The 25,174-nt window shown below is 37.5% G+C and overlaps 1 protein-coding gene across 2 annotated transcripts; it reads right to left on the minus strand.

Annotated features, from left to right (window-relative positions):
* Positions 1-1,341: 1,341 nt before the first annotated feature.
* Positions 1,342-21,044, minus strand: KLHL30 (kelch like family member 30). 2 transcript variants are annotated; one of them, XM_070945991.1, is made up of 8 exons: positions 20,975-21,044; positions 15,416-16,268; positions 12,449-12,608; positions 9,694-9,780; positions 9,216-9,371; positions 8,225-8,413; positions 5,921-6,066; positions 1,342-2,964 (listed from the first exon to the last, which is right to left on the minus strand). In XM_070945991.1, the coding sequence occupies exons 2-8, from the start codon at positions 16,187-16,189 to the stop codon at positions 2,725-2,727; spliced, it is 1,752 nt and encodes a 583-aa protein (XP_070802092.1). In that variant the 5' UTR covers positions 16,190-16,268; positions 20,975-21,044; the 3' UTR covers positions 1,342-2,724. The 2 variants fall into 2 exon arrangements, with proteins under 2 accessions (XP_070802092.1, XP_070802093.1); XM_070945992.1 differs by lacking the exon at positions 20,975-21,044 and adding an exon at positions 17,875-17,931.
* Between the last annotated feature and the right edge of the window lie 4,130 nt (positions 21,045-25,174).

Genomic DNA, 25,174 nt, shown 5'->3' on the forward strand with positions numbered 1-25,174 from the left:
ATAATTATGGGTGTTATGGGCTGGCTGAACCACTCAGGAATACTGCTGAGCTTCCCAGTATCTCCCTTGATTATTCGGCCATCCTGTATTTTCTTTTATAATTCTGAATATTTCACATCATATCTACCAAAAGCACATTCAAAGAAAGGAACAAAAAGAAGAGATACAGAAATTCCTGTGTTGGTTTTCCTCATTTTGGGTCACTCTTGATATGTTTGGATTAGACTTCTGAGACTTTTACCTTATGTTGGCTGGTTTATTCTGAAGATTGTAATCCAAGTTATTTGAAATCAGGTTGAAAAAAACCCCGCACTTGTTCTTGTATTCTGAGAATTAAGTTTGGCTGTGTGAGAAATTATTTTTAAAAATCATAATCTTTCTTGCTCATATTTCCTTTAACACAGTCCTTATTAATATATACAATATACATCCCATATGGCCAAATAGAGACTCAGAAATCAAAGAAGGATAAAGAAATCCACAAAATTTCAGATAAGGCTTTGGATAAGAGAGGAGGGACATTTGAAGTATTTACTAGTCCCATCAGTCTGAATTCCACACTGTGTATCAGCTGTATCATATCAACCTATAGATGTGCTGCCAAGTGAAGTACACTTGCCTGATGCTTTCAGGGACAGAAACTGGTAACATCTTAGAAATCCTACAAAAAGCTATATGTGCAGAGCTATACCAAAGTCTGGCTCTCCCCCTCGTTTTTCCTTCATGCGTAAATGAAATCTTAAGTTCCATTCTTGAGCTCTCACGTCATTGTCTTGGCCTACTGTTCCCAACAGAATGAGGTAACCAAGCTGTTCACTCTCCCCTTCTCCTTCTATTTTCCTTGACCATCCAAATGATGTCATGGGAATGAAAATTTCATTTAGTCCTCAAAACAAAAGTCAATGCATATTAGAGCGTGCAATGCTTTCAATTTAGTTCTCCAAAGGTGTTTCTGAGGATTTCATTAAAGCAGCTACTGTGTGTCCCACAAACAGATGCAGCTGACTTCATGAATTGCAGCCACATGCTATGTTATGTGTTTCCCTGTAGGCCAAAGGAATGTTTTGGAATCAAATACAAAGCATTGTACATCCCCTGTACCTTCCTTTATGACTACAATATTCAACATACAGCAATGAAGTTAAAATATATAAATCAGTGTTGCACAACTTGGTGTTACACTATAGGAAATCTAGGATGATAGATTAATATTTCAGGAACTTTAATTTAAATAATGGTCACAACATAGATTATTATAGATATAAATTTCATAAAAGTTATATAATAGCTAGATCAAGAGCACATAAAATTTTAAAATAAAAATTTCACAAGAACCCATCACATTGAGTTTGGGTTCATTTTTTATTTATATTTAAAAGAATTCTGAGACTCTTTAGAAGTTCACAATGATATAAGAAATTACAGAGAACTATTTAGATACATTATTAATGGACTATTAATATTAATCAACCATTATTAATGGATTATATATATTAAAACTGTCTAGATTATTTTCCAAGCTGGAAGAACAGAAAAACATTTTTAAAGTTACCATTCAAATTGCACAATAATCTTACAAAATTGAATAATCAGTCTGCCTATTGTTCTTTATCATGATCAATAGACTATCAGAATATTTTCCTCACAATTGTTAGTAAAGGTGGTATCTAATTGTAAAAATAATCCAGCTGTGGCAAAAATAAGCTCGTGATTTATATACTATACTATCACTTCTCAGAAACATGTTTATGCCTAGTAAAAAAAAATCACAGAAACATTACAAAAATTAAGATGGTGAGTACTATCAATTTTTTTTTTCTTCCATTACATTGTTTTTTTATTCTCAAAGACTTCTGGACAAGTCCTTTAAGTTTTCTTGGCAAGGTTTTCCATTGCCTTCTTCTTATGGATAAGAAAATGTAGCTGGACCAAGGTCACCCAGCTGGTTTTGTGGGTAAGGCAGGACTAGAATTCACAGCCTCCCAGTTTCTAGCTGATACCTTAACCACTACATCAACCTAGCTCTTAATAAATAAATATGAAATCTTAATTCATAAATTACAGTCTACCCTGTGAGATGCAGAATACCTAATCTCTCCAAAGCTTCAGTCAGAGCAACAGAGCTGTGAGACCCCATACCAAACTTTGTGATCATGACTGGATATTTGCACTACTCAGGATAAACCTCCAAGTGGCCTCAACAACTCTCTAAAAGAATGCAAATGAGCAGCTGTCTGCAAGGAATACAAATCCTTCCATTCCCCATTATCCAATCAGAACTGAGGAAGCTTCTTGGATGAGAAGTAAAACATATTTATTTATTGTTTATTGGTTCAATTTATATGCTGCCCTTCTCTGGAGACTCAGGGCGGCTTACAATGCCTTAAGCAGTAGCCTTCATACCTTTGTATATACCTGCTTAGTAGGGCTTTCGCCCCCCCCTCAGTGTTGTTCTTTTTTTATACAAAGTCAGCTTATTGCCCCCACAATCCGGGTCCTCATTTTACCTACCTCAAAAGGATGGAAGGCTGAGTCAACCTTGAGCCTGGTGAGATTTGAACTTGCAGTAATTGCAGGCAGCTGGTGTTACTTAACAGCACTTTAGTCTGCTGCACCACCAAGGCTCTTCTTCTTCAAAAGGAAAAAAACAACAAAGTCCAGTTGCCTCCTGAAAAAGCACCTTTGGGACAACCATGACCTGGATGACTGAGAATCTCCATAGACTCATGACTGGAAAGGTTCTCTCCACTTTGAAGTATCCATGAAGATAGAAGAAGATGCATGGTAGAGCCATAAACAGGGAAGTGACCCTTCCCTTGTCCAAACATCCTTGGCACATTCATACATTTCCATCTCTACTTGATAGTCACCATCCATACCTTTCCAGTAGCCACCTGTGACAAAGAGCTTACCACCAAGTGGTACCATTCCACCATTTTCATGCAAAGTATGAAGCTGTTGCACCTGAAAAATATAGATAGTCATGTTGGGATATTTTAAGAAGATAACTTAATTTACACATAGAGCAGCAATAGATTAAGAAGCAGACAATCATATAGAATTTATATCTAGTTTTTTTTTTATTTATTTATATGTCGCCCTTCTCCGGAGACTCAGGGCGGCTTACAAGGCGTTAAGCAATAGCCTTCATACTTTTGTATATTTTATACAAAGTCAGCTTATTGCCCACACAAACCAGGTTGCGGAGGGGACACACATTTGTGTGCTGGAATGAAAAAACAGACATGTCACATGCATTAAAATACACTCCAAAGCCTCATTGACTCTTTATCATTTGCAGGATTACTAAACTGTTAAGGTTAATTATGCAAGAGATGAAAAACTGGATTTAATATATACATAATCTTATTATATTTATATACTTATTTTAAGTGCTTTTAAAATGCCATACAAGGAGTTGGTGCACAAAACTGGAAACGAACTACAGGTAGTCCTCATCTTACAACAGCAATGGAGCCTGCCTGTTTTTATTGAAGGTTCGAGTTGTATGGTAAATGAAACACATAATTAAGACACCCCCATCCCTGCTTTCCCAAATGCATTTGTTAAATGAATCCACGAGTTGTTAGGTAGAACATAGGGTGATTCAGGGATGGGGAAGACCACAGCTGGCACTAGGGAGGAACGAATTGCAAGGGAAATAAAAGCAGCAACATTTATTCTCCTGGATTATTCGTAAAGCGTAAAGTGTGGTTGGCACTGGGGAGGAATGGATTGTGAAGGGAGCAAAAGCAGCAGAATTTCTTCCCCTCAACTGTGTCATGTGGCCCAACAATGGCCCAGTAAGGGAGTAGCTTTCCACACCAGGGCTTCCTGAGCTCTGCATATCTTTGAAAGAACAGTAACTGGAGGTGGGAAGAAGTGTGTGGAACCCAGTGGGGTGGCAAAGCAGGCCCAGTGTCTCTGAGGATCTGGCAGGGCAGGAAGGAAGGGAAATAGGTGGGTGGGTATGCTGCAGTATCTTTGTGGTCGGTCATAAGGCAAATGACCAGGGGGCGCTGCAGGCGGCGTAACTTCGAACATTTGTTAAATGGTCTGTCATACCTCGAGGACTATCTGTATTTAAAGATAATATATAACATAACACTGAAAATATAGTAACTGCTTATAACAAATGTTTGCAGTAAGTTTAGCAAATTAAAAAATTTCAAAACCTGCTAAAATAAACCAGTCTCAACAATAGTTCCTCTAAATGCCTGACAATTAAATCAGTTTTAACCTGGTATCAGAAACACTGCATTTTAAGGTTAAGGACAATGTTCTTGAAATGACTACTCCAGAGTCAAGCCTCTCGTCAGTAAATGCATAATGAAACTCTGGAAATAATGGTATTCATAAGAGGACCTTATCAGACCTTCAATGGATTGATATGAAAAGAGACACTCATCAGATATTTGGCCTGCCAACGTATTTTAATTATAATCATCAGATCATAAGACTTCAAAGTTAATAGTGATTGTAATTATTTCTGTATAAATGTAAGAAGAAAAGATCTGGCTGAATTTGTCAAAATCTCCATGCTCATTTTAAAAATGCAAATCACTCTACATTTATTATTTTATATACAGAACTTCTTTGATGCAGCCTTTTAAAATACTGTAAAAATCTTCTAATGTATTTTTTTTAAAAAAAATAAGTACTATGCTCCCTTTAGTATGCCTCTTTCCTTAATGTGTTTTATTGTGTTTTTGCAGATTTTTGGGGGGTGGGGTGGGGGGAGAGTGTTTAGTTAGTGTTTGTAATATGAAAAGCAAAAGACCCAAATTCTCTCTCAGCAATATAATCCTTTAATATATTACTGCTTGACCCTAGCTTAAAATTAATACATATTATCTAATTCAAAACAGTAGTTAATAATAAATCAAGGTATATATGGTATATGATTAGGTGGAGAAATGTATAAATATATGGTAATATATCTAGATGAATGCTCTCATACTTTGGACCTTATATACATTTATTGATGTATAGCCCTCAAGAGCCACAAAAGTCACTCTATTTCTCTTCCTACCTATCCAGCAAGAATATACAGTATGCTGCTATATTGGGCTGTATTACATAGACTTGCTTTAACTCTTGCCTATCCATCTGAAAAGCAATGAGATGATAACAAGAAATGAGGCTATTCCTAAACAATCCTTTAACAGAATCAAGTAGAAAATTGGTTTGGAGAGGAATTGTTTAATGACAAGTTGTTACAACATTTTTAAGGAGCACTGGCAAAAGCAGAACAAATGGGCAGCCAAAATAGACAGTGTTAACTACCGGTACTTATTCATAAATTAAAAGAGATGGGGAATCTGGCAGGGTATCTTCTGCACCTGTCCTGTGCATTGGAGTCATCTGAGCAATGACGCCATGTGAACAGCTGCAGATGGATTTCAGCATGACACTGAAAACCAAACTTCCAACAACATTGCTTATATCTTCACTGAAGCCAAGCAGCCAGCAGAATAGGACCAGGTTATGTTTTTGCTTGAGATACCATCATTCAAAAAACAGATCTTGTTTTTCTGAAACACTAATATCAGTTTATATATTAAAGACCCACAAGATCTGTTTTGCTGACTAGAGATAATTCTACTAAGGCAACTGAATCTCTGCTGTAATTTGGACTGCAACTAGATGTAAAATTCTGGAAGCTGAGTCCTGATTCATTTTGAAAGAGCAAGGCTGAGAAAGGTTTTCATTGTCTTGTGTATAACAATAATTTCTTTTTAGCTGTTAGTATATTATTAGTAGTATTAGTACTAGTTTTATTGAGACCTTAGAAAAATCAGGTAAAATAAACACATCTGTTCTTTGAAATTCTGTTATGATCAGTGAAGATGTAAATAATATATACTCAATCCAATAATAATTATATATATAATAATATAGTTACTCCCAATTTACCCACCTTTTGCCAGATGTTAGCATCCGGATCATACACATAGACTTTCTTTGTATTATCACCAATAAGATAAATGACTCCATGCAAGGAGGCACAACAAGGAGAAGAGAGGTACTTGGGGAGAAAGGGAGATGCAATTATACTCCAGACATCTATTAAAAAATAATAATAATTTTCATGAAAATCTTCATTATCACTGAATAAAACTCACAATTTAATATACTTTAAAAACTGTTATTAAAATCATACATTAATATCTGTGGTGGAGTAATTTAGATTGTTTAAGCAAAAAATATCAATAAAAGCTAAAACCTGATAAATTCAGATAATCCTACTTCTATTATTATCATCAAATAAGAAAACAACAAATAAAATCTCCATACAGGTACATAAAACATAGTTATTGAATATTCTTGATAATAAAAGAAAAACCATACTAGAAGTGAACTATTCTCTTTGGCCTAAATATTAAAACCTTTGTGGGGCTATCAAAATGGATGTGAAACAATCTAACCAAGTGGAAATCATCAGTGCTGAAAGGGGCCTCCCATACAGTCTCTCATATTCAATGCTCTGGACAGTCACTTGTCTGATATGGTATAGGTTCTCCTGGACCAGAAGACCTTCAAGGTCCCTTCCATATTCTATTCTATTCTATTCTATTCTATTCTATTCTATTCTATTCTATTCTATTCTATTCTATTCTATTCTATTCTATTCTATTCTATTCTATTCTATTCTATTCTATTCATCTTTATTTTGGTAATAGTCTTCCTCCTGAATGAGTCCAGAGTAGTGAACATTAATATATGGAACATATACTGTATAGCCATACACTCACACAAGCAGATTTTGACACCTAATTAACATATTACTAACACACATACCCTCATACATAGATCCTTTTTCTCATATTGCAATCAGGCTCAGAAAAAAAAATCTAAGCAGGGGATTAATTTTCAAGGAAAATAACATAGCAGGTGAGAAGGTTGCACTTCTCAATGGCAAATGTCTCTGTTAAATTTCATTTTGTTATTTTAAGCACATTTCTCTAACCTGTTCAGATGCTTTCCATTTTTTTCCTGTCTTCTAGTGTCTTAGCTATCTCACATTGTATCAGTTGACAACCATTCCCTCCACTTCATTAATAAACATGCTAAAAAGGCAAGGCCCAGAACTGAATTGAATGGGATCCCATTTAATATCTACCTCTAGTTTGAAGATCTACTAATGAGCACTTTTTGAATACAGTTTCCAAGCTAGTTAATCCATTTGATAAACACTGTTGTCTCTATCTAGCATTAAATGAGCAGCAAGTGGAGGATGCTGACATTTATTGTAATGCAGGCACATGTTTCATGATTATCATCTAATGTCTCCTGGACAAACTAACCTTGGGTCACATGGGATAATACTTATTATAACTAGCAAGTCGATGCTAGCCAAGAAAATTCCAAAAAGCCATGACAAACAAATAACTTGAAAGTTTCCTCATGCTTATGGTGTGGAATTTATGTGTAAACTAGATAGCTGGATAAAAAAGACTATGAGCAACTGTTATTTTAAACAAACAAACAAATGTTGTCTTCAATTAAAAAAGACTAAGTATTTCTAGTAGTAAGGTGACATAGAATATGTGGCTGAAGAAATAATACATCATACATTTCTTCTGCCTCAAATCCATACATTTTTGTTTCTTAAATAAATACAAGTAATAGGAACATACTAGCATTCAACTTGCCAAATTGTCCACAGGTAATTAATTGTAATCAAGGAGAGATTCCCATTTATATTTCTGAGTTCTTATTCCACAATTATTTAGCATTTTCATTTAAAGAGATATGATTGGAATGTTCTATGTTGTGTATTACTAAATGCTGGAATCAAATTTAGCCTCGACCACAACATGGATCAAAGCACACATCTTTTTATTTACCATACTGTATATGGGAGAAAGTACAGATATTATTTATTCATAAAAGACGAAGCAAAGCAATTTTTAATGATGTTGTTGTAATGAGAGCACCTGTCCAACTGACTACAGAGATTCTCTCTCTCTGTGTGTGTGTGTAAGAGGCATGTCCTACACAGAGAAATCTTGCCCATGATTATGACCAACACATTTGTATGATACTTGGGCAACATATTATTGGAAATGGTGGATTTCCATTCAGTATTCGTTGTGACATGTTTTATAAGGTGTTTAGAATCAGGTCAGAGAATATCTTTAAATGATTATAAAATACAAAAGAACTTGATGCAAAAGCACTGCCAGCTGCTTCCTTAGAAGTATTTTCTATTCCTTCTTACCAATAGCAGGATTGTAACATTGGAGGGTCAATGTATTGTATTTGATAGCACAAGAACCAATGAGGTACAACTTCCCAAGACATCCAGCTACAGCAAAATTACTGACATACTTCAAGGCAGGACTGACAAAGCACCAGCTGTCATTGTAAGGATCATAGCATTCTACTTCCACAATGTCCATAGTGGTCCCTTTGAAATACATAAAAAGGGGGAGGAAAAGTTGTTACATAAGCTTGCACCAATACAGGCAAAGAGCAAGATACATGCAGGTCATGTGAACTTGGCTTATTTAGTTCCACACAGGAATATTATAGTGTATATTTTTCAGTCTTATGATAAAGACTGGTTCTTCTCTTCAAATTACATGCAGCCTCATAAAAAGTTATCTATCCATGGTATGTAAGAGGTCTAAAATATTCTAAGTGCACATCGTGATGTAAAATAGTTCATATTAACCAAGATTCATCAATGTTAGTGCCTGTATACCTGTGGGAGCCCCAAACTTTTCTCCACAATTTCTAAAAAAAGTGAGCCTGAATTATGGCCATCTTCTCTCACTTTTTCAGGTCTGACAGTTGCTGTATCAAAAAAAATTCTTCATCCTTGTCCTTATCCTCATTCCAGTAGAAAAACAAGTCTAAGTCTATGATGTATAACCACTATGTGACAGAAGTCACCTTATGAAGTGTTAGAATTTTCTAATTTAATATCTAACCAAATGCTGCTGTGACTTTCTCTGGCAACCCACACACACCTCCAAATTGTAGAAAAAATATTTCTGGAAATTCAACTGTTACATTTTTGTGCAGGTTGGATAATAATTCTATTTCTTTCTCTTGGGCCTCTGCTGACCTATGCCTGTAGAGTAACTTTCTCCAACCATCTGTCCTCCAGAGAAGTATAACTACAAATTCTTTAATCCTAGCCATCAGTTAGGTTGGAAGGTTTCTGCATAATGAGGCTTTCTTTCATTACATATCTCATTTCCTACCACCAATGGCATAGATCTCTCCATTGAGAACAGCACTGGCATGATTTGTTCGGGGCTTCAGCATTGGAGCAATGGACTTCCAGACACCCTTCTTAAGGCAGAAGCACCAGGACTGTGTTGTAGACCATGTGTCATTCTGTGATCCTCTGGAGCCACCTAAAACAGAAATAATTATCATAGTCATTGTGAAAGTAATATGTTATTGTTTTCAGAGTTGACATTTGTTCACTCTTTTTGCTTCTGAATCTTCTGCAAGCCTTCTACAATTTGCAGAATTTAGATAAAATGCATCTGATAAAATCATGGAATATTATTACATTTGCCTTTTACTCCCTGACTATGTGATCTATGTGCTGTATTGTAATTATGGTATTTTCTCTATTATTGGTCACGTAAGCAGAATAAGTCCTATGGGGAAACAGAAAATGTTTTATAGATTTGGTAGTACCCATAAAGCCAGAAAGTATGCTATACTTACCTGTAATGTAAATGTTGTTGTTTAGAGCAATCATAGAAAAGCCCCATTTATTATAATCTGGAAAATCAGGCAAAGCAATCCATGTTTCTAAAATGGAAAAACCAAATGTATAAATAGCCTGTTAAATTCTTACATTCTCCTAAAGAGTATTGCCTTGCATGATAAAGATGGTTCTGCATAATGTCCATTTTTAGGATATTAGCAGTAATAATATGTTGAACAAAATTCCAAAATCCCCTGGTTTTCCCTACATATCTCTACTTTCTCTTTCCATCATTGTTATCTTGTATTATATCTTCAATCAGTACCAAAGGTTTAGGGATTAAGTTTCTCCTCATCCCAATGTTTTTTCTTTCCCCAACCTACCTTTAATTCCTAGTCGAGTAGTTGGCTTTTTATAATGAGTGTGCTATAACAAATAGCTGTTTACACAATTCCAATGACATACTTTGTGTCTTCAAATATGCTGGCCTTTCGTGATGTACTAATGTTCTAGTTGTTCTCTCAGCCTGGTGAGTTTGGTGAGCTCAATTGATTGGTTTGTCTGTTGTGGTTTATTCATTATTTGATCATAAATGGAAAGGATATATGATATTTTGACAGTCGTTGTGATTTATTTTTTAATTAATTTGAATTGTTCTGCTGTTGTTTAGTTTTCATTGTTAATTGCCCAGAGGGCTGCAGTAGTGAAATGGAAGGCATTATACACTGTTTAAACAAATAAGTAAAGCACCACAATGAAAGGTGTAATGGGCAGAAGACAGCACCAATTTCCCCATAAACTTTAACTATAGGTACAAATGGCAATATAATAACAATTTAAGAGTAAGCAAAGACAACACTCAGAAAAATGGGTTTTCATGATGAATTTCAGGACAGGTAGATGCCACTGAGCACATATTTAAACAGAAAAACCGTATAAAGTTAAAGGTAATGTGTTGTCATAACGAGTAACATATCTTTAACTGGTCAGTATTATGTTAACAGAGAGAAAGAGCAGAATTATAATAAGGATCAGAGGATAAAATACAAGGTAAGGTAAAGTTATATAAGATTGAGAATTTCTGCTGAATATAGATGAATTTGAACCTTAAAAATATCTGATTATGACTATCTTTGATAAAATTAAGAAAGCTGGTCTATGAAAAAAAGAAAGCTCAGAGAGGAACAATAGTGTGAACAACTCAAAGGAAGAGATTATCGGGGATAAATAATAAGTTTAGCCAAGGAGGAAGCAAAGAATGGGTTCCATTTTTGTAAAGTTGTACACGGAGAGGTAAATTGGCAATGCATGAAACATGGGGTACAGTGGAGAGAGAGCTAAAATACACCCTTGGTCTTTGGGTTTGCAGTGGTTTTGTCAATGATATTGAGAAGAATCGGGAAAGAAACCTTGGAAGTAAAACTATACAATTTAGTCTGAGATGAAGAATTATTTAACTGAATCTATCATATTTCTGCAGTGTGTGTATGTGGGTGTATGTGGGGTGTGTGTGTGTGTGTGTGTGTGTGTGTGTGTGTGTATGAGTCCTTTTGAGAGGAACATTACTACTATTAATAATAATTGTTTATATAGAAAAATTTAATTTGTGTGTATATAATAAGCATCACCATCTGACAATCCCAATCACATTGCAGCATTATATTCAATCAGTATTTACTGACAATTGTGTAGATAGACTGAATGCTTGGTCTCTTTGCAGAAAGAATTGGCCAAGGATTTCTCTAAAAATAGAAATTTAGCACTGATTTATTAGAACTGTAACATATAATACCCAGATATGTTTTGGCAATAATTATGTATGGACATTATTTGTTTCTATGTTCACAATATTGTCAACATTGCCCTAAAATTACATCATCTTTTCCAGATTACACCAAGGATCCAGAATTTAGACTCCTAACCTCTAAATTAGTTCCTCTTCCAACTTCAGTGAATTTGTAGGCCAGTCTGACAGGTTTCACTGTCAATGTGAGCCTGGGAGGAATGCAGTTGCTTCACAATAACAAACAGCCCAAGAAAACCCAGAACATTACATCATCTAGAAATCTAAGTTGCCTGTGGCAACGTAAGTAATTCTACATTAAACCCCAAAACATGATTGTTTCTGCCCACACTAACATATCTTTTATTGAAAGTAGGCCTGGATAAGTGCTCTTTGATGATTGCTTTGTAGTTATAGACTTATTTTCCCACCTCTCCTTTCACTTACTGAATGAGGCAGAAGATAAAGAAAGGCCTTATAATTGGGCAATCAACATATATAAATAATAGTTAACAAACATGACCTAGCTTTATAGATATTGAGAGGTTTTGCTGCTAATTCCAATGAAATTCCACAAAGGAAAAGAAAACAAAGAACTGTGAACAGAAAAACATGTGGAATGTATTCAACAGAGCAATAGACAGATCCCAATATTGTAAGCTTTCTGAATGTTCCCATCTCCACTTCCTCCCTGGAAAGATATTCTAGCCATAGTATAGCATAAACATGATGATGCCAAAAAGCCAAAATGTATATCCTGCCTTTTCAGCTTTGCGTCACTAACATCCCACCCAGGGTTGCTTGATAAGTGAGTTGGATAGCATATAAATTTAATAAATAAATAAATAAATATTTTTTAATTCTACATCACTATTGTTGTTGTTGCACTGCAATGCTCAGTAGCATGAGCTAGGGTAATCTATAAAATGTTCTGGTTTGAAATAAAGCTGATCTGGTGCTGTATATTAAGGAAGATTTCTGATACTTACTAGTGTTAGTATTATAAAAAGCAAAATTTCTGGAGAAGTGTGGTGGCTCTTCATCTTCATCATTTTCTTCCAAAGCTCTGCCTCCCACAACCACCAGCACCTCTTCTAACTTCTGTGGCAGGGCCTTCAGTCTCTGCTGGACAAAGGGCTTGTTCTCTGCCTTAGAGGAGAGGAAAAAAAGTATCTCACAAAATAAAAAGCTTCTCAGTTGCTTTTTTCCAACATTTTGTACGTTGTACATTTAAAATTGTAGGATGGCATTTGGTAAAGCAAAACTTCCCAATTATTCCTGCAATGACTATGACTATCATTAAGTGTTGTACCTTATGATTCTTAACTAATGTTTCTTTTCTTTTTATGTACACTGAGAGCATATGCACCAAAGACAAATTCCTTGTGTGTCCAATCACACTTGGCCAATAAAGAATTCTAATTCTAATTCTAATTCTAATTCTAATTCTAATTCTAATTCTAATTCTAATTCTAATTCTAATTCTAATTCTAATTCTAATTCTAATTCTAATTCTAATTCTAATTCTAATGAATCTATATACCGTATATACTCGAGTATAAGCCGAGTTTTTCAGCACATTTTTTTATGCTGAAAAAAGCCCCCCTCGAGTTATACTCGAGTGAGGAAAAAATGCCTTTTTTCCTGCAACCCGTTTTGGCTTCCAGGGGCTGCAGGGAGGCTTGCTAAGGCCAAAATGGGGCGTAGTGGGGTGCCTAGCAAGACTCCCTGCAGCCCCCTGGAAGCAAAAACGGGCTGGGGAGGGGGGGTTTCAAGGGAGAAAGAAACAAAGAAATCCTCACCGTTTGGAGATTCCCACGTGCACTGAGCTTGAGTTGAGTGCTTATTGTAATAGGCTGGCTGCTAACTATCCTTGCTCAGGCTAAGCTAATCAATAGTGAAGCTGTAAGAATGCTAGATGAGAAGGAGAAAGGGAGGGAGAAAGAAAAGAAAGGAAAGAAAGAAAGAAAGAAAGAAAGAAAGAAAGAAAGAAAGAAAGAAAGAAAGAAAGAAAGAAAGAAAGAAAGAAAGAAAGAAAGAAAAGGTGGGGAGGGAGGGAAGGGTAAACCCTTTTACTCACACTTCATCCTTACTGTTTGGGGATCCCTAAATTCACTGAACTTGAGTTTTTGTTTTTGTTTTTTTTAATTTGATTTATATGCCGCCCTTCCCCGGAGACTCAGGGTGGCTTACAATGCGTTAAGCAATAGCCTTCATACTTTTGTATATTTTATACAAAGTCAGCTTATTGCCCCCACAAACTGGGTCCTCAATTTACCTACCTTAGAAAGGATGGAAGGCTGAGTCAACCTTGAGCCTGGCGAGATTCGATCTTACTTTAATTGCAGACAGCTGGTGTTAATCACAATGCTATCAGTCTGCTGAGCCACCAGGCCCCAGGAGTTGAGAGCTTATTGTAAGTGCCTGCACTAGCTATCCTTGCTCAGGGTAAGCTACAAAACGTTTCAAAATGTCTGGCTTTTCTTCCTCCTACCAAAGACCTTCTGGGGTTCTTCACAGAAAGGGAGAAAGGAGAAAGGGAGGGAGAAAGAAAGAAAGAGAGTGAGAAGAAAGAAAGAGACAAAGAAAGAAAGAGAAAAAAAAAGAAAAAGGAAGGGAGAGAGAGAGAGAATGCAGGTATCTCTTAACAGAGGCTTGAACTTGCCTGAAATTAGATCAAGCCCTACATCACTTAACCCAATGTATCAGATTAAATTGTTATTGAATTATTTTGGGTATATATACTACATTCTCTTGTGTAATTTAGTTATAGTGTAGTTTACACTATGCACTTACAGAGCTAGTTTACTGTTTTTCTTTGAAATAAATATTCAAAAGCATTTAACCTACTGATGCCTCAATTAATGTAATTTTATTGGTTTCTATTTTTATTTTGAAATTTACCAGTAGCTGCTGCATTTCCCACCCTAGGCTTATACTCGAGTCAATAAGTTTTCCCAGTTTTGTGGTAAAATTAGGTGCCTCGGCTTATATTCGGGTCGGCTTATACTCAAGTATATATGGTACTTTCTAGCTCAAGCAAAGCAGGAAATTCAGCCTACCCTTAATGTGCATGAACAGTCCATTGATTTCTTCCCATATGCCTTCCCACTTATTTTACAATTTGAACACAGTTGGATCGCATATTATTTTTTTCTTAAGAAAAGAGAAAGAAAAAAATAGAATTGTGCATTTTTAAAATGCCTTTCTCTGATATCTCAATCAGGTAGCCTTATAGGGCACATATCCCTCTATTACAATTCAATTACACTTGGTAAACGGGGAATAATCATTCATCTACAGTTGATCATTTCAGTGGGACTTTTTAAAATCTACTTTCCTTGTCCCCCAGGTTGCTTTCTGTGCTGCAGAGAGATCCTAATTATGATGATAATAACAATTCTAACATTTCAAAATTTATTCTGAAGAATACTTTGATTAGTAAAAAAACAATGCAAGTGTAAACATGATGATGTTGATTCAATCCAGTGAGGACTTCACTGTCTACTATTCTGGACATGATACCAAGAAAACAAATGGAGTGGGATTTATTGTAAGGAAGTTAAAACCTGTTGATTAATATGTAAACTAAATAGTGCATTTTACCTGATACTGTACAATCAGCCACAGCTGGCCTCTATCTGCCAGCCCAGCCACAATTGAACAAGCCCAGAGGTTTTTCTAGGTAGCAAGTCTTTCTTGGTTTCTGAATCCTTAATGTTCCTAACCAGCCCAGGATGAGCTATTAAAAAGAAATGCCACCTTTTTTCCTAGGACAAGAATATGAGTCTTCACCAGTTTAACCAAATTTTAGATAAAAGCTGGGTGATTTTGTAAGTTCAGATTTATATAGCAAGAAAACCAATCACTGGTCCAGAAATTCCGTTGTTTACCTTCTAGCCTTCAAACTGAACTAGAATTGGGTCAAAAAATACATAACACCTCCAAATACTGACCGTGCTCCGATGTCTAGCAATGATAGCCTTGCTAGCTTCTGATTCCAGAATCAGTGGTTCAGATGACAACATGTTTTGCAGATACTGATCCGGCAATGAAACCAAATGCACTAGGTCAAGAAGCTCTGGAAGGTACACCACTCTGGCCAACTTTTCATACTTGATCCACCTGAATACAGCTTCAACTAGGCTCTGTTCTTTTTGTACTTGCAGTAGGTGGTTCGACAGATAAATAATTAGCCTCTCTTTTGATAGTTGAAGAAACTCTTCCTGTTGAGATACAAGTTCAAAATTTTCTTGCAAAAATGACCATGCCTCAGATGAAATCTCCGAACAGCCATGCATTTCTCCAAACTCACAAATGCCTAAACAGTTGGTTGCATCCATCTGCTGTCTCAAGTACCGACTGCAAACTTTCTGGATGATGGGGAAGTGGAGTTGGCTGGATGTCCTAATCAAGGCTTCCACGTTCCCCTGATTGATGGTCACTTTTCCTGTGTAAGCAAAATTAAGCAAAGACTCCATAGTGATAGGATCTACTTCTTTGATCTCTACACGCGCTGAAAAGCTTTCCATAAAGTCACCAGCAAACATAGCATTGAAGTACTGACTACAGAGGGCCAGGATACTGCGGTGGCAAGGGAATTCATGTTCCCCAACAATCAAAGTGACATCCGAGAGTTTGGGGTTGGAACGTAGGGTCTGTAGTCCTTCCAGAATAGATTGAGAATGGGATGGAAGGCAAAAATCGAAGTCGTCAATGTTCCTCACCATGGTAATATTCTGCAAAAGGTTCTAATTCTGTACTTGGAAATTATTTTGATGCTCCCAATAGAAAATAATTTTCCCAGTCCTGTTCACAGGATAAAAGGAACAAAATCAACATGATTTCTGGGCCTTTTTAAATAATTTCATGTTTACAGCATGCAATCCAATTTTTTTTTATTTACATCATTTGAACTCTGAAATATACAGATAAAATCTAACATGCTACACATATATCTATATATTCCTTTAAACTAACAAATAAACAAAGAAAATCAATTAGTGTTCATTGTGATTATCCTGATCTTACAAGTAGAATAAATCTGTATGAGTGTAGAACATTAAATACAGGTGATGTTTCCCCATTACTGTCAGGATCAGAGCTCTGCCAGGCTGTATATAAGAAGAAATATTGTAGAGGCTTGTTGATCTCAGAGATACACTGTTAGTAATCCATGGAACAGCTTCACCATTAATTTACCTCATACACGCGTACACATACAAACAAGCTGCAATAACAAGCCAAAAATAAGCAGACATTCAATATTAAGAACTGAAAAGGAACAAGGTATAAAAACAGTTGTTGATTATTCTGGGTCTACTGCTGAGATTTCTATCAGAATTGCAATAACATCAAATAAGGAAAGAGAAATCAGAGGACCTGAAGCTAAAGACAGATTGATTATTCAGTAAAATTAGAACCAATAAGGATGTATCTTTTGACAGAAAAGATTGCTTGTGGAATCCTTCAGAAGGTCATTATTGCACTACCATTATGAGATCCTCTAGAAGGTCCTCTGGAAGAATAACATACAGGATGAAGTTTCAATCCCACACCAGATGACATTTCTCTGCTCCCTAATTATTAACAGTCATTTCTTGGAATGTTGCTGTTTTTTGTTTTTTTTTAAATTTGATTTATATGCCACCCTTCTCCGGAGACTCAGGGCGGCTTACAGTGTGTTAAGCAATAGCCTTCATACTTTTGTATATTTTTATACAAAATCAGCTTATTGCCCCCACAAACTGGGTCCTCAATTTACTTACCTTAGAAAGGATGGAAGGCTGAGTCAACCTTGAGCCTGGCAAGATTCAAACTTACTTTTAATTGCAGACAGCTGATGTTAAATTACAGTGCTTAGTCTGCAGAGCTATCTGGTTGAAAGCAAAGCTTAATGATCTCACTTTTATTAAATATATTATGAAATATGAAATTATCTTTTCACAGGAAACTTGGCTTGCCAGTTAGCCAATGCTTGATAGTTATAAATCTTTTCAGTAGAGGCAGTTCCTAGAACAGGATGAGGAAAACTTTGTAGTGATCTAACCTTATTAATTTCTAGTGTTTAAAATTTGAAATCAGCAGCCTGACAGAAATAATTTCTGGGAATTTTAATTTTGCACTGCCTGACAAACTGCCTTATGAACTAAACCCTGTAACTGTAGGAGAAAATTTCTGCTCTATGTAGATTAAGTTGTTTTTGCAATAGGAAAAACTCCTAAATCTGAATCAGTTCATCAAATGTATATAGATAACTAATAGTTTTAAGTAGTAATTCCAATAGAAAAGAATATAAGCAGTTCAGGATTAAATAGAGAAAGTGGAGTGGGTTGGGCAGGGACTGCCTGGGACTGTTCGAGAGTGTGCAAAAAATGCTGTGCAGGTCAGGGATGCAGTAGTGGGTTCCTCTTACCTTTGCTACCGGTTCAGAACCAGGAGCGCACGCATGTTCACGCTTGCTTCGCTCACGCACAGCACTTCTGCACATGCACAGAACCTTCTGTGCATGCACAGAGTATCTATGATGATGTCCAGGCAGGTGGACGGAGCCTCCTGCCACCGCCACTACTGGTTCACGGGAACCGATATGAACCAGTAGAAATCCGCCACTACAGGGATGGCATGTGGGGGAAGGTGGAACAGGTCAGGAAGGATGTGGGGGAGTTGGGGAAGGCATGTGGGAGAGATGTGGGTTGGGAAAGGCAATTTGGGATGGACAAGAGATGCCACATGGGTCATGGAAGGAGCGCAGGGACAGCATGGGTCAAGAAGGGTGCATGGGGATATGGAAGAAGGGTGCATGGGGGGCTTAGATCAGGTCAGAGAGGATGCATGGTAGATGAGCAAGAGGTGCTATGTGGGTTAAGAAAGGCATGGGGGGAAACATACATTGGAGAAGGTGCCTGGGTGGGGCGGCACATGTTGGGGAGAATGAAGGATGTGGCATGGGCTAGGAAGGGTGCATGAGGGTTCTTTCATCTTCCTCCCTCCCTCTCTCCCTTCCCTTTCCAGCAGGCAGGTGAATGGCTGGTGCTGAGTGGGGGACAAGAGAGGGGTTGGGACACTAGTTGGGAAACTGTCGTGGAAAATTGAAAAAGAAATCAGGTGATGCAACAGTAGCACAACAGTAGCACAACCAGTAGCATTGAAGCAGTCATAAGTTTCCAAATGTCATTCCCTCAGGAGTCATGATTCCCAGATTCTGGACACCTTCTGTAAGTAAGCTCATTTGAGGTACCTTGGTTCAAAAATGGTTGCCCTGTGATGCACTGTTACGCCCCATTAAAGGTCATGACCAGAATTTTAGTAATATACAGATGAGGCCACTACTTTACTTCAGTTATTTCCTATTCTCATATCTTCCCAGCCCCAAAGATTAGGAACCAGATATTTCAATCAAAACTCTAGTTTGATTTAAGAGGCATATTTTAGTTCTCTTGAAATTGTTTGCCATTTATTGCTAGGATGAAGATTTAGTAATCTATAGTGATTAAACTCAGTGACACAGTGACTCACAAAATTGAGCAGACCAAGATTCTCAAATATCTTGGAGTTGTTTTTCAGGTCTCTGGTAGGAGAAATGTTCACCATGACTATGTAACTCAGAATGTCTTGGCAACTGGAACTTTCTAATGTTGGAAGAAATGTCCATCTGCGTTCAGTTCCAAGTAGGGAGAAAGACACTGGAAACATGGAAGCTATTTGGAAAGATGGTTTAATTGTGGACAGAACCAGATGGTTTGAGATCCTGGGCAATTGAGCACATGGGTGAGACAGAAGGAGAGAGATTTATACCCTATCTTGGGCTTTGAACTTGCTTCCTGTTCCTGTGAAAGAAATGTATTCTGATTGGTTGTCAGACACCCATGGGGCAGGGACGGGTTTCAAACCCCGTCGCTACTGGTTCACTCATGGGCATGCACGCACACAGAAGCAGCCGCATGCGCAGAAGCGTTGGGGTGGGTGGGCGGAGCCTTCCCCCGCCTCCATTACCAGTTTGCCCGATCTGGGGCGAACCGGTAGCAACCCACTACTGTCATGGGGCCATGCAGGGGTAACTTTGTAGGTTGTCTTGAGTCCCAGGCTTTGTTGAATCTTGCTGGGTGATGTAATGAAGGGGCTTTGGGCAATTCCTATTATGGCTTAATGGCTTTGTCCTGGTTTGGAGCTTGAGTGAGGGCTAATCCTATCACCCTGGAGCTGAAGATCTTTTGTTTTGTAGATAAGATGGCCCAGTTTTTTTTCTTGTAGATTAGCTGGCACCAAAATATCTGCTGGGGCTGAGTTTCTGTGTCCCTTAAGATTTCTATTTCTCTTTTAGGGGAAATATTCTGCCTTTTTAATATTTCCTAGAATATTTCATTTTTCTAGGAGAAGGCTGGGTGCTAACTTTCTACACTAGTAAGGGGTGCCTTACTCATTCTTGCTAATTTACAGTTACTGTTTGCCAAAGCGTGTTCTCAGCTCCCATACGGTGTTCAGCTAGAGCCCTCTACTAACTACTCAAAAGTAGTAATTACACATTTCTATGAAGTATCTTTTGAGTTCTTTACGTACTGGTTAAGGTTAAAAGTTAAAATTAAAGTTAAAATTTCTGCCCATAGGTTGATTACTTAGGCAGATAATTTCAGTGCTAAGATAGAGGGCTTATGTATTTGAATTCTATGGGTTCTCCAAGGAAGCTTTTCTGTTCTCAGGCTATGTCCAAGTCAAAACGTGCTAACATAGCAAATGCTGGACACAGATAAGTTAGTGACAACTTTCCACTCCTCATGAGATTATTAGATTTCTTACAGTCACCCCACTCAGAAAGACTCTGGGTGGCTTACAACATTTGCTAAAAACAGTCACACACATACACCAGGAGCTCTACCAACACCTTAACTCCAGGTCTGGGATTTCATATTTCTATCTCAGCCTTCTATACCAGTGATTCTTAACTTGTTTGAGCCAATTGCCTCTTTTCCCAGTCTCAAATAATATTATCTCCACAAAATAAGTCCCAAATTGGATTCTTCACTCACAATTACAAATTGCTCCATTATCCTCAGGATATATATCCAAATTACCCCCTTGGGTAATTACCCTCAAGTTTGAAAACTAATGTTTTATACAGCCTGCTGCATAGGAAAGTCACATATTTTATCCCATTTTATTTTGTTTTGCTAAACTAATCTATCATAATATTTAAGATCATACAACATTAAAGAATCAAAACAATCCAAAAATTAATATATATCAATAAAAGGATGTGCCAAGAAAGATTTAGAAATTATATTGTAATTGTAAATAAATAGTGTAAATAAAACAGCTTTTTTGTTAGGAATGAGAGAGTGAATAGTCCAAGGTCAGTCCGCTGGCTTTTTGCCTAAGGCATAACTAGAGTTCCTGCTCTCCTGGGTTTTAGCCTGGTATCTTAACTCTTACAACTACTTTGGCTCTCTTGTTAATAGTTAATATTACCTATCCATTTTTTTGAAAAGAATCCTCACCCACCAACTTCCAGAGCTTACCTTATTAACTTCTTTTACACGCAGGCAATGTCTGATCTGGGAGAATGCTGGGAAGAGAGCTTGCCTTGACCCTTGGCAGTGGCAGTTATTAGGCTGGGGTTTTTTTCAGCAGTTGCAGATTATGTATTTTTAGATTGGTTCTTACAACCAACATAGAGGAGGGAGGCCAAATGCTTTGACAGTTATTCTCTCCAGATCACCTGCTCTTAAAGCAACACCCAAATAAGAAAGTAGGATGAGAATTTAGAGGGAAGGTATGCAGTTCCTGGAAGCAGATTTGAGGTTATTTCAATCAAGTCTGAAATTTGATTTCAATTTGATTAGGGTTCATTTATTAGATTTTAGCATCTCCTCAAAACCTGATGATATTTATGGGCAAGTCTGTTCAATAAACATGAACTCTGTGTGTACACATACACACACACATGTGGGCATATACACGTGCACAGAGAGAGAGAGAGAGAGAGAGAGAGAGAAAGAGAGAGAGAGTGGCCCTGTTCTTTCCCATAAGAACTTTAGTTAGGGTTTACCTATCCCAATTTTCTGCATTTTCAATAATCACCCCAGCTGGGTTTACACCACATGCTAGGCTAAAATGTGCTGGTTGGTTTGCACTTCATGTGTTTTATGAATACAACCGCTGAGTTTTAAACAGTATCCACTGATCAAAATCTTATGACTAGATTTGATTTTTGCATTGGCTGGTTCACTAAATCCAGGGTAGTTCTAGCTTTGAGGAAGGTCTGGTCCAAATACTGTTTTCAGGGATTTTTCTTCTCTTAGAAGACTTTACAGGGGACAGGTTTTCTGAAAGAAAACAACAATGAAAAAGGCTGGGCCTAATGTATAATTTGGTTTCCTATAATTCTCCTGATGTAGCATTGTCATAAGACAATGTTGTCACAAGGCTGTTGTGGAGCTAAATGGAAAAGTTTACAAAAAAAGAAAAAGAAAGAAACAAAAGGCAGAGGAAGATGTCAATGTCTAATAAGTATTTGCAGATTGTGTTTCAGCCTTATAAACAGCAATGCTGCCTCAGAGAAGACTAATTAAGCAATACTTAATAAAATATATACTATCATTGACTGTCATATTGATGAATTTAGCCAAACTTGTGTACTATATGTATATGATAAAATTAATCATATTCAGTGATCATGAACTTTATGATCATCACTCTGATGAAGGTTTTTTTTGCTGAAATAAGAATAATATGAATTACAAGCCTCTGAAAACATGCTTTGATTAAGAAAATATTAGTTTATTTAAATCAGAGGGCCACAAATTAAGTTCCCACCCCTTCCTGTGCCTCTCCCTATCCTTGACTCAAAAATTCGATAACAAATTTTAATTTTAATTGTGATAGTAACATACAATTATTAAAGACATGGTGACGTCTTTAACCACGATATCGTAACCACGATATCTATTTTATTTTTAGTTTCTTGGAATAGGAAATGGGAATAGAAATGGGAATAGGAATACCCATTTCCTGGAACAGGTATAGCCCCTGCATGCCATCCAAGGGCCAAAGGATCTCAAAGCAGATGGCATACTCCAGATTTAAATCGTATAGCTTGTAAAACATCTGGTTTAAAACAATATTTTATAGCCAACTGACGCCATCGCTGGTTATAGGGGGCGAATCATTGGCCCCCATGGAGAGGGCTCACAACTTGGGTGTCCTCCTGGACGCATGGCTGTCCTTAGAAGGGCACATGACGGCCGTGGCCAGGGGGGCTTTTTATCAGGTTCGCCTGATATGCCAGTTGCGCCCCTTTCTGGACCGGGACTCCCTACGCATGGTCACTCAAGCACTCGTCACCTCTCGTCTGGACTATTGTAACGCTCTCTACATGGGGCTCCCCTTGGGGTACACCAGGAGGCTCCAACTGGTGCAGAATGCGGCTGCGCGGGGGATTATGGGAGCGACGGGGCACTCCCATGTGACTCCTCTCCTGCGCGAGCTGCATTGGCTTCCAGTGGACTTCCGGGTGCGCTTCAAGGTGTTGGTGATCACCTTTAAAGTGCTCCATGGCTTAGGGCCGGGGTACTTACGGGACCGCCTTCTGCCACCAATAGCCTCCCACCGGCTGGTTCGCTCCCACAGAGAGGGCCTCCTCAGGGTGCTGTCAGCCAGATAATGCCGGCTGGCGACCCCCAGGAGGAGAGCCTTCTCTGTGGTGGCACCTACCCTTTGGAACAATCTACCCCCAGAGATACGAGTGATCTCCGACCTCCGGACTTTTCGTCGAGCCCTAAAAACTTACTTTTTTCAGTTAGCCAGTCTGTCTTGATTTTAGGGTTGGTTTTAAAATTTTGATACGGATTTTAAATTGACAAGTTTTAAATTACGGGCCAAATTTATTTAATTATTTTAAATCTATTTTTAATTGTAATGTTATGTATAAATGTTTTCATTTTGGCTGTTCACCACCCTGAGTCTGAAAGGAGAAGGGCGGTATAGAAGTTTGAATAATAAATAAATAAATAAATAAATATTTAAAAGAGGACATTCATATTGCAAGCTATAACTTAACAAAAGTTGGCAAAGGAAAACAAAAGACAATTCAGATTTTTGTTTAATACAAAGTTTTATTTATATTGCTAGAAAGTTCACTGAGATCCAGCAGATGAAGATAAAACTGGTTAAGAAAAGCAATACTGTTGGTTAATAAGGAAGACCTGAGATAGTATTTTGAGTGTTGAAAGCAATTCCAGTGTAGAAACCCAGTGCAATCTATGATACTTTTTTGAAATATCCTGGTAAGAAATAAACACTTTTTTTACATTTCAGAGTAAAAATCCTCACGTAAAATACTGGATTTTGTCATATACTGTAGTAAAAGCTTTATAAAGAATAATTACATGGGGATGCTGTATGTTTGAACTGAGATAAATGTTCTTATTCAGATTCTGGAACCCACATTATAATCTTTTATGGAGAAATACATATGACATCCAAATAATAGTAATAATACAGTACTCTAAATTAAAGTACACTAGACATCCATTCAAGTATTCAAAATCTCAAACTAGCATAATATGAGACTTTAAAATTTCTATTTCAGTAATATAAAGCTCATACCTAAAATGAATAGGTATAAAATAAGAAGAAGCCAAAGATAGTCACCCTTTTGAAAAAGTGGGAAAAACACCTATTTTATTGACCAATTTGGTGACCCAATTTTATAGCTATAGTATTTTTGTCTATGTGGTTATCTATTCAAAAAGCTCCAGACAGATATGGATGGAGGAAATCTTCCTTTCAAAAAAGCAAGAAAGGAGTAGCATTTCTTGAATTTTTGCTAGCTTTCCTCTTGTTGTAGAAGTGACAGAGGGCAAAATCCCCATATGTGTTCCCAGAAGAATATGCAACAATATTATGCGGCAGCTTTTACGTTTTGGGAATAACTTTTCAGTTGACTATCTGAAAACACCAGGCGAATAAACTGTAAAGCAAACAAATCAAGTAGAATTTTCAGGTTTGGCTGCATGCATCTTGGAAATGGAAATAGTTGAAAAATATTTATTTATTTATTTTTATTTATTTGTTTAAATTTCTATACCGCCCTTCTCCAAATAGGACTCAGGGCGGTGCACAGCCTAAGTAAAAACAAAGCATACAAAATTTAAAAAACAGTATTAAAATAATTAGATATTCTGGCCGTAAATTAAAACAACCCAATTTAAAACCAATTTAAAATTTAGCTCAAGCCAGCCCAGCTAGTTGAAATAAATAAGTTTTCAGGTCCCGACGAAAAATCCGGAGGTCTGTTATTATACGTAACTCCGGGGGAAGGTTATTCCAGAGGGTGGGCGCCATCACAGAGAAGGCTCTCCCCCTGGGGGTCGCCAGCCGACATTGTCTGGCGGACGGCACCCTGAGGAGGCCCACTCTGTGCGAGCGTACTGGCCGGTGGGAGGCTATTGGTGGCAGTAGGCGGTCCCGTAAGTACCCCGGCCCTAAGCCATGGAGCGCTTTAAAGGTGGTCACCAACACCTTGAAGCGCACCCGGAAGACCACCGGGAGCCAGTGCAGCTCGCGCAGGAGAGGTGTCACATGGGAGCGCCTCGTCGCCCCCATAATCCCCTTGCGGCTGCATTCTGGTCCAGCTGGAGCCTCCGGGTGCACCCCAGGGGGAGCCCCATGTAGAGAGCGTTGCAGTAGTCCAGGCGGGAAGTGACTAGTGCCTGAGT

The sequence above is a fragment of the Pituophis catenifer genome, unplaced genomic scaffold (genome assembly GCF_029215685.1).
Source record: "Pituophis catenifer annectens isolate HBS135680 unplaced genomic scaffold, rPitCat1.0.hap2 SCAF_6, whole genome shotgun sequence".
Taxonomy (NCBI): Eukaryota; Metazoa; Chordata; class Lepidosauria; order Squamata; family Colubridae; genus Pituophis; species Pituophis catenifer.

Excerpts from the sequence above, each read along its gene's own strand:
- KLHL30 (XM_070945991.1), bottom strand. The coding sequence starts at position 16,189 with ATGGTGAGGAACATTGACGACTTCGATTTTTGCCTTCCATCCCATTCT. Across the intron at positions 8,414-9,215 it reads AGAGATCTATGCCATTGGTG|GGACCACTATGGACATTGTG; the intron begins GTAGGAAATGAG and ends TGTATTTCAAAG. Across the intron at positions 2,965-5,920 it reads ATGCTAACATCTGGCAAAAG|GTGCAACAGCTTCATACTTT; the intron begins GTGGGTAAATTG and ends TATATTTTTCAG.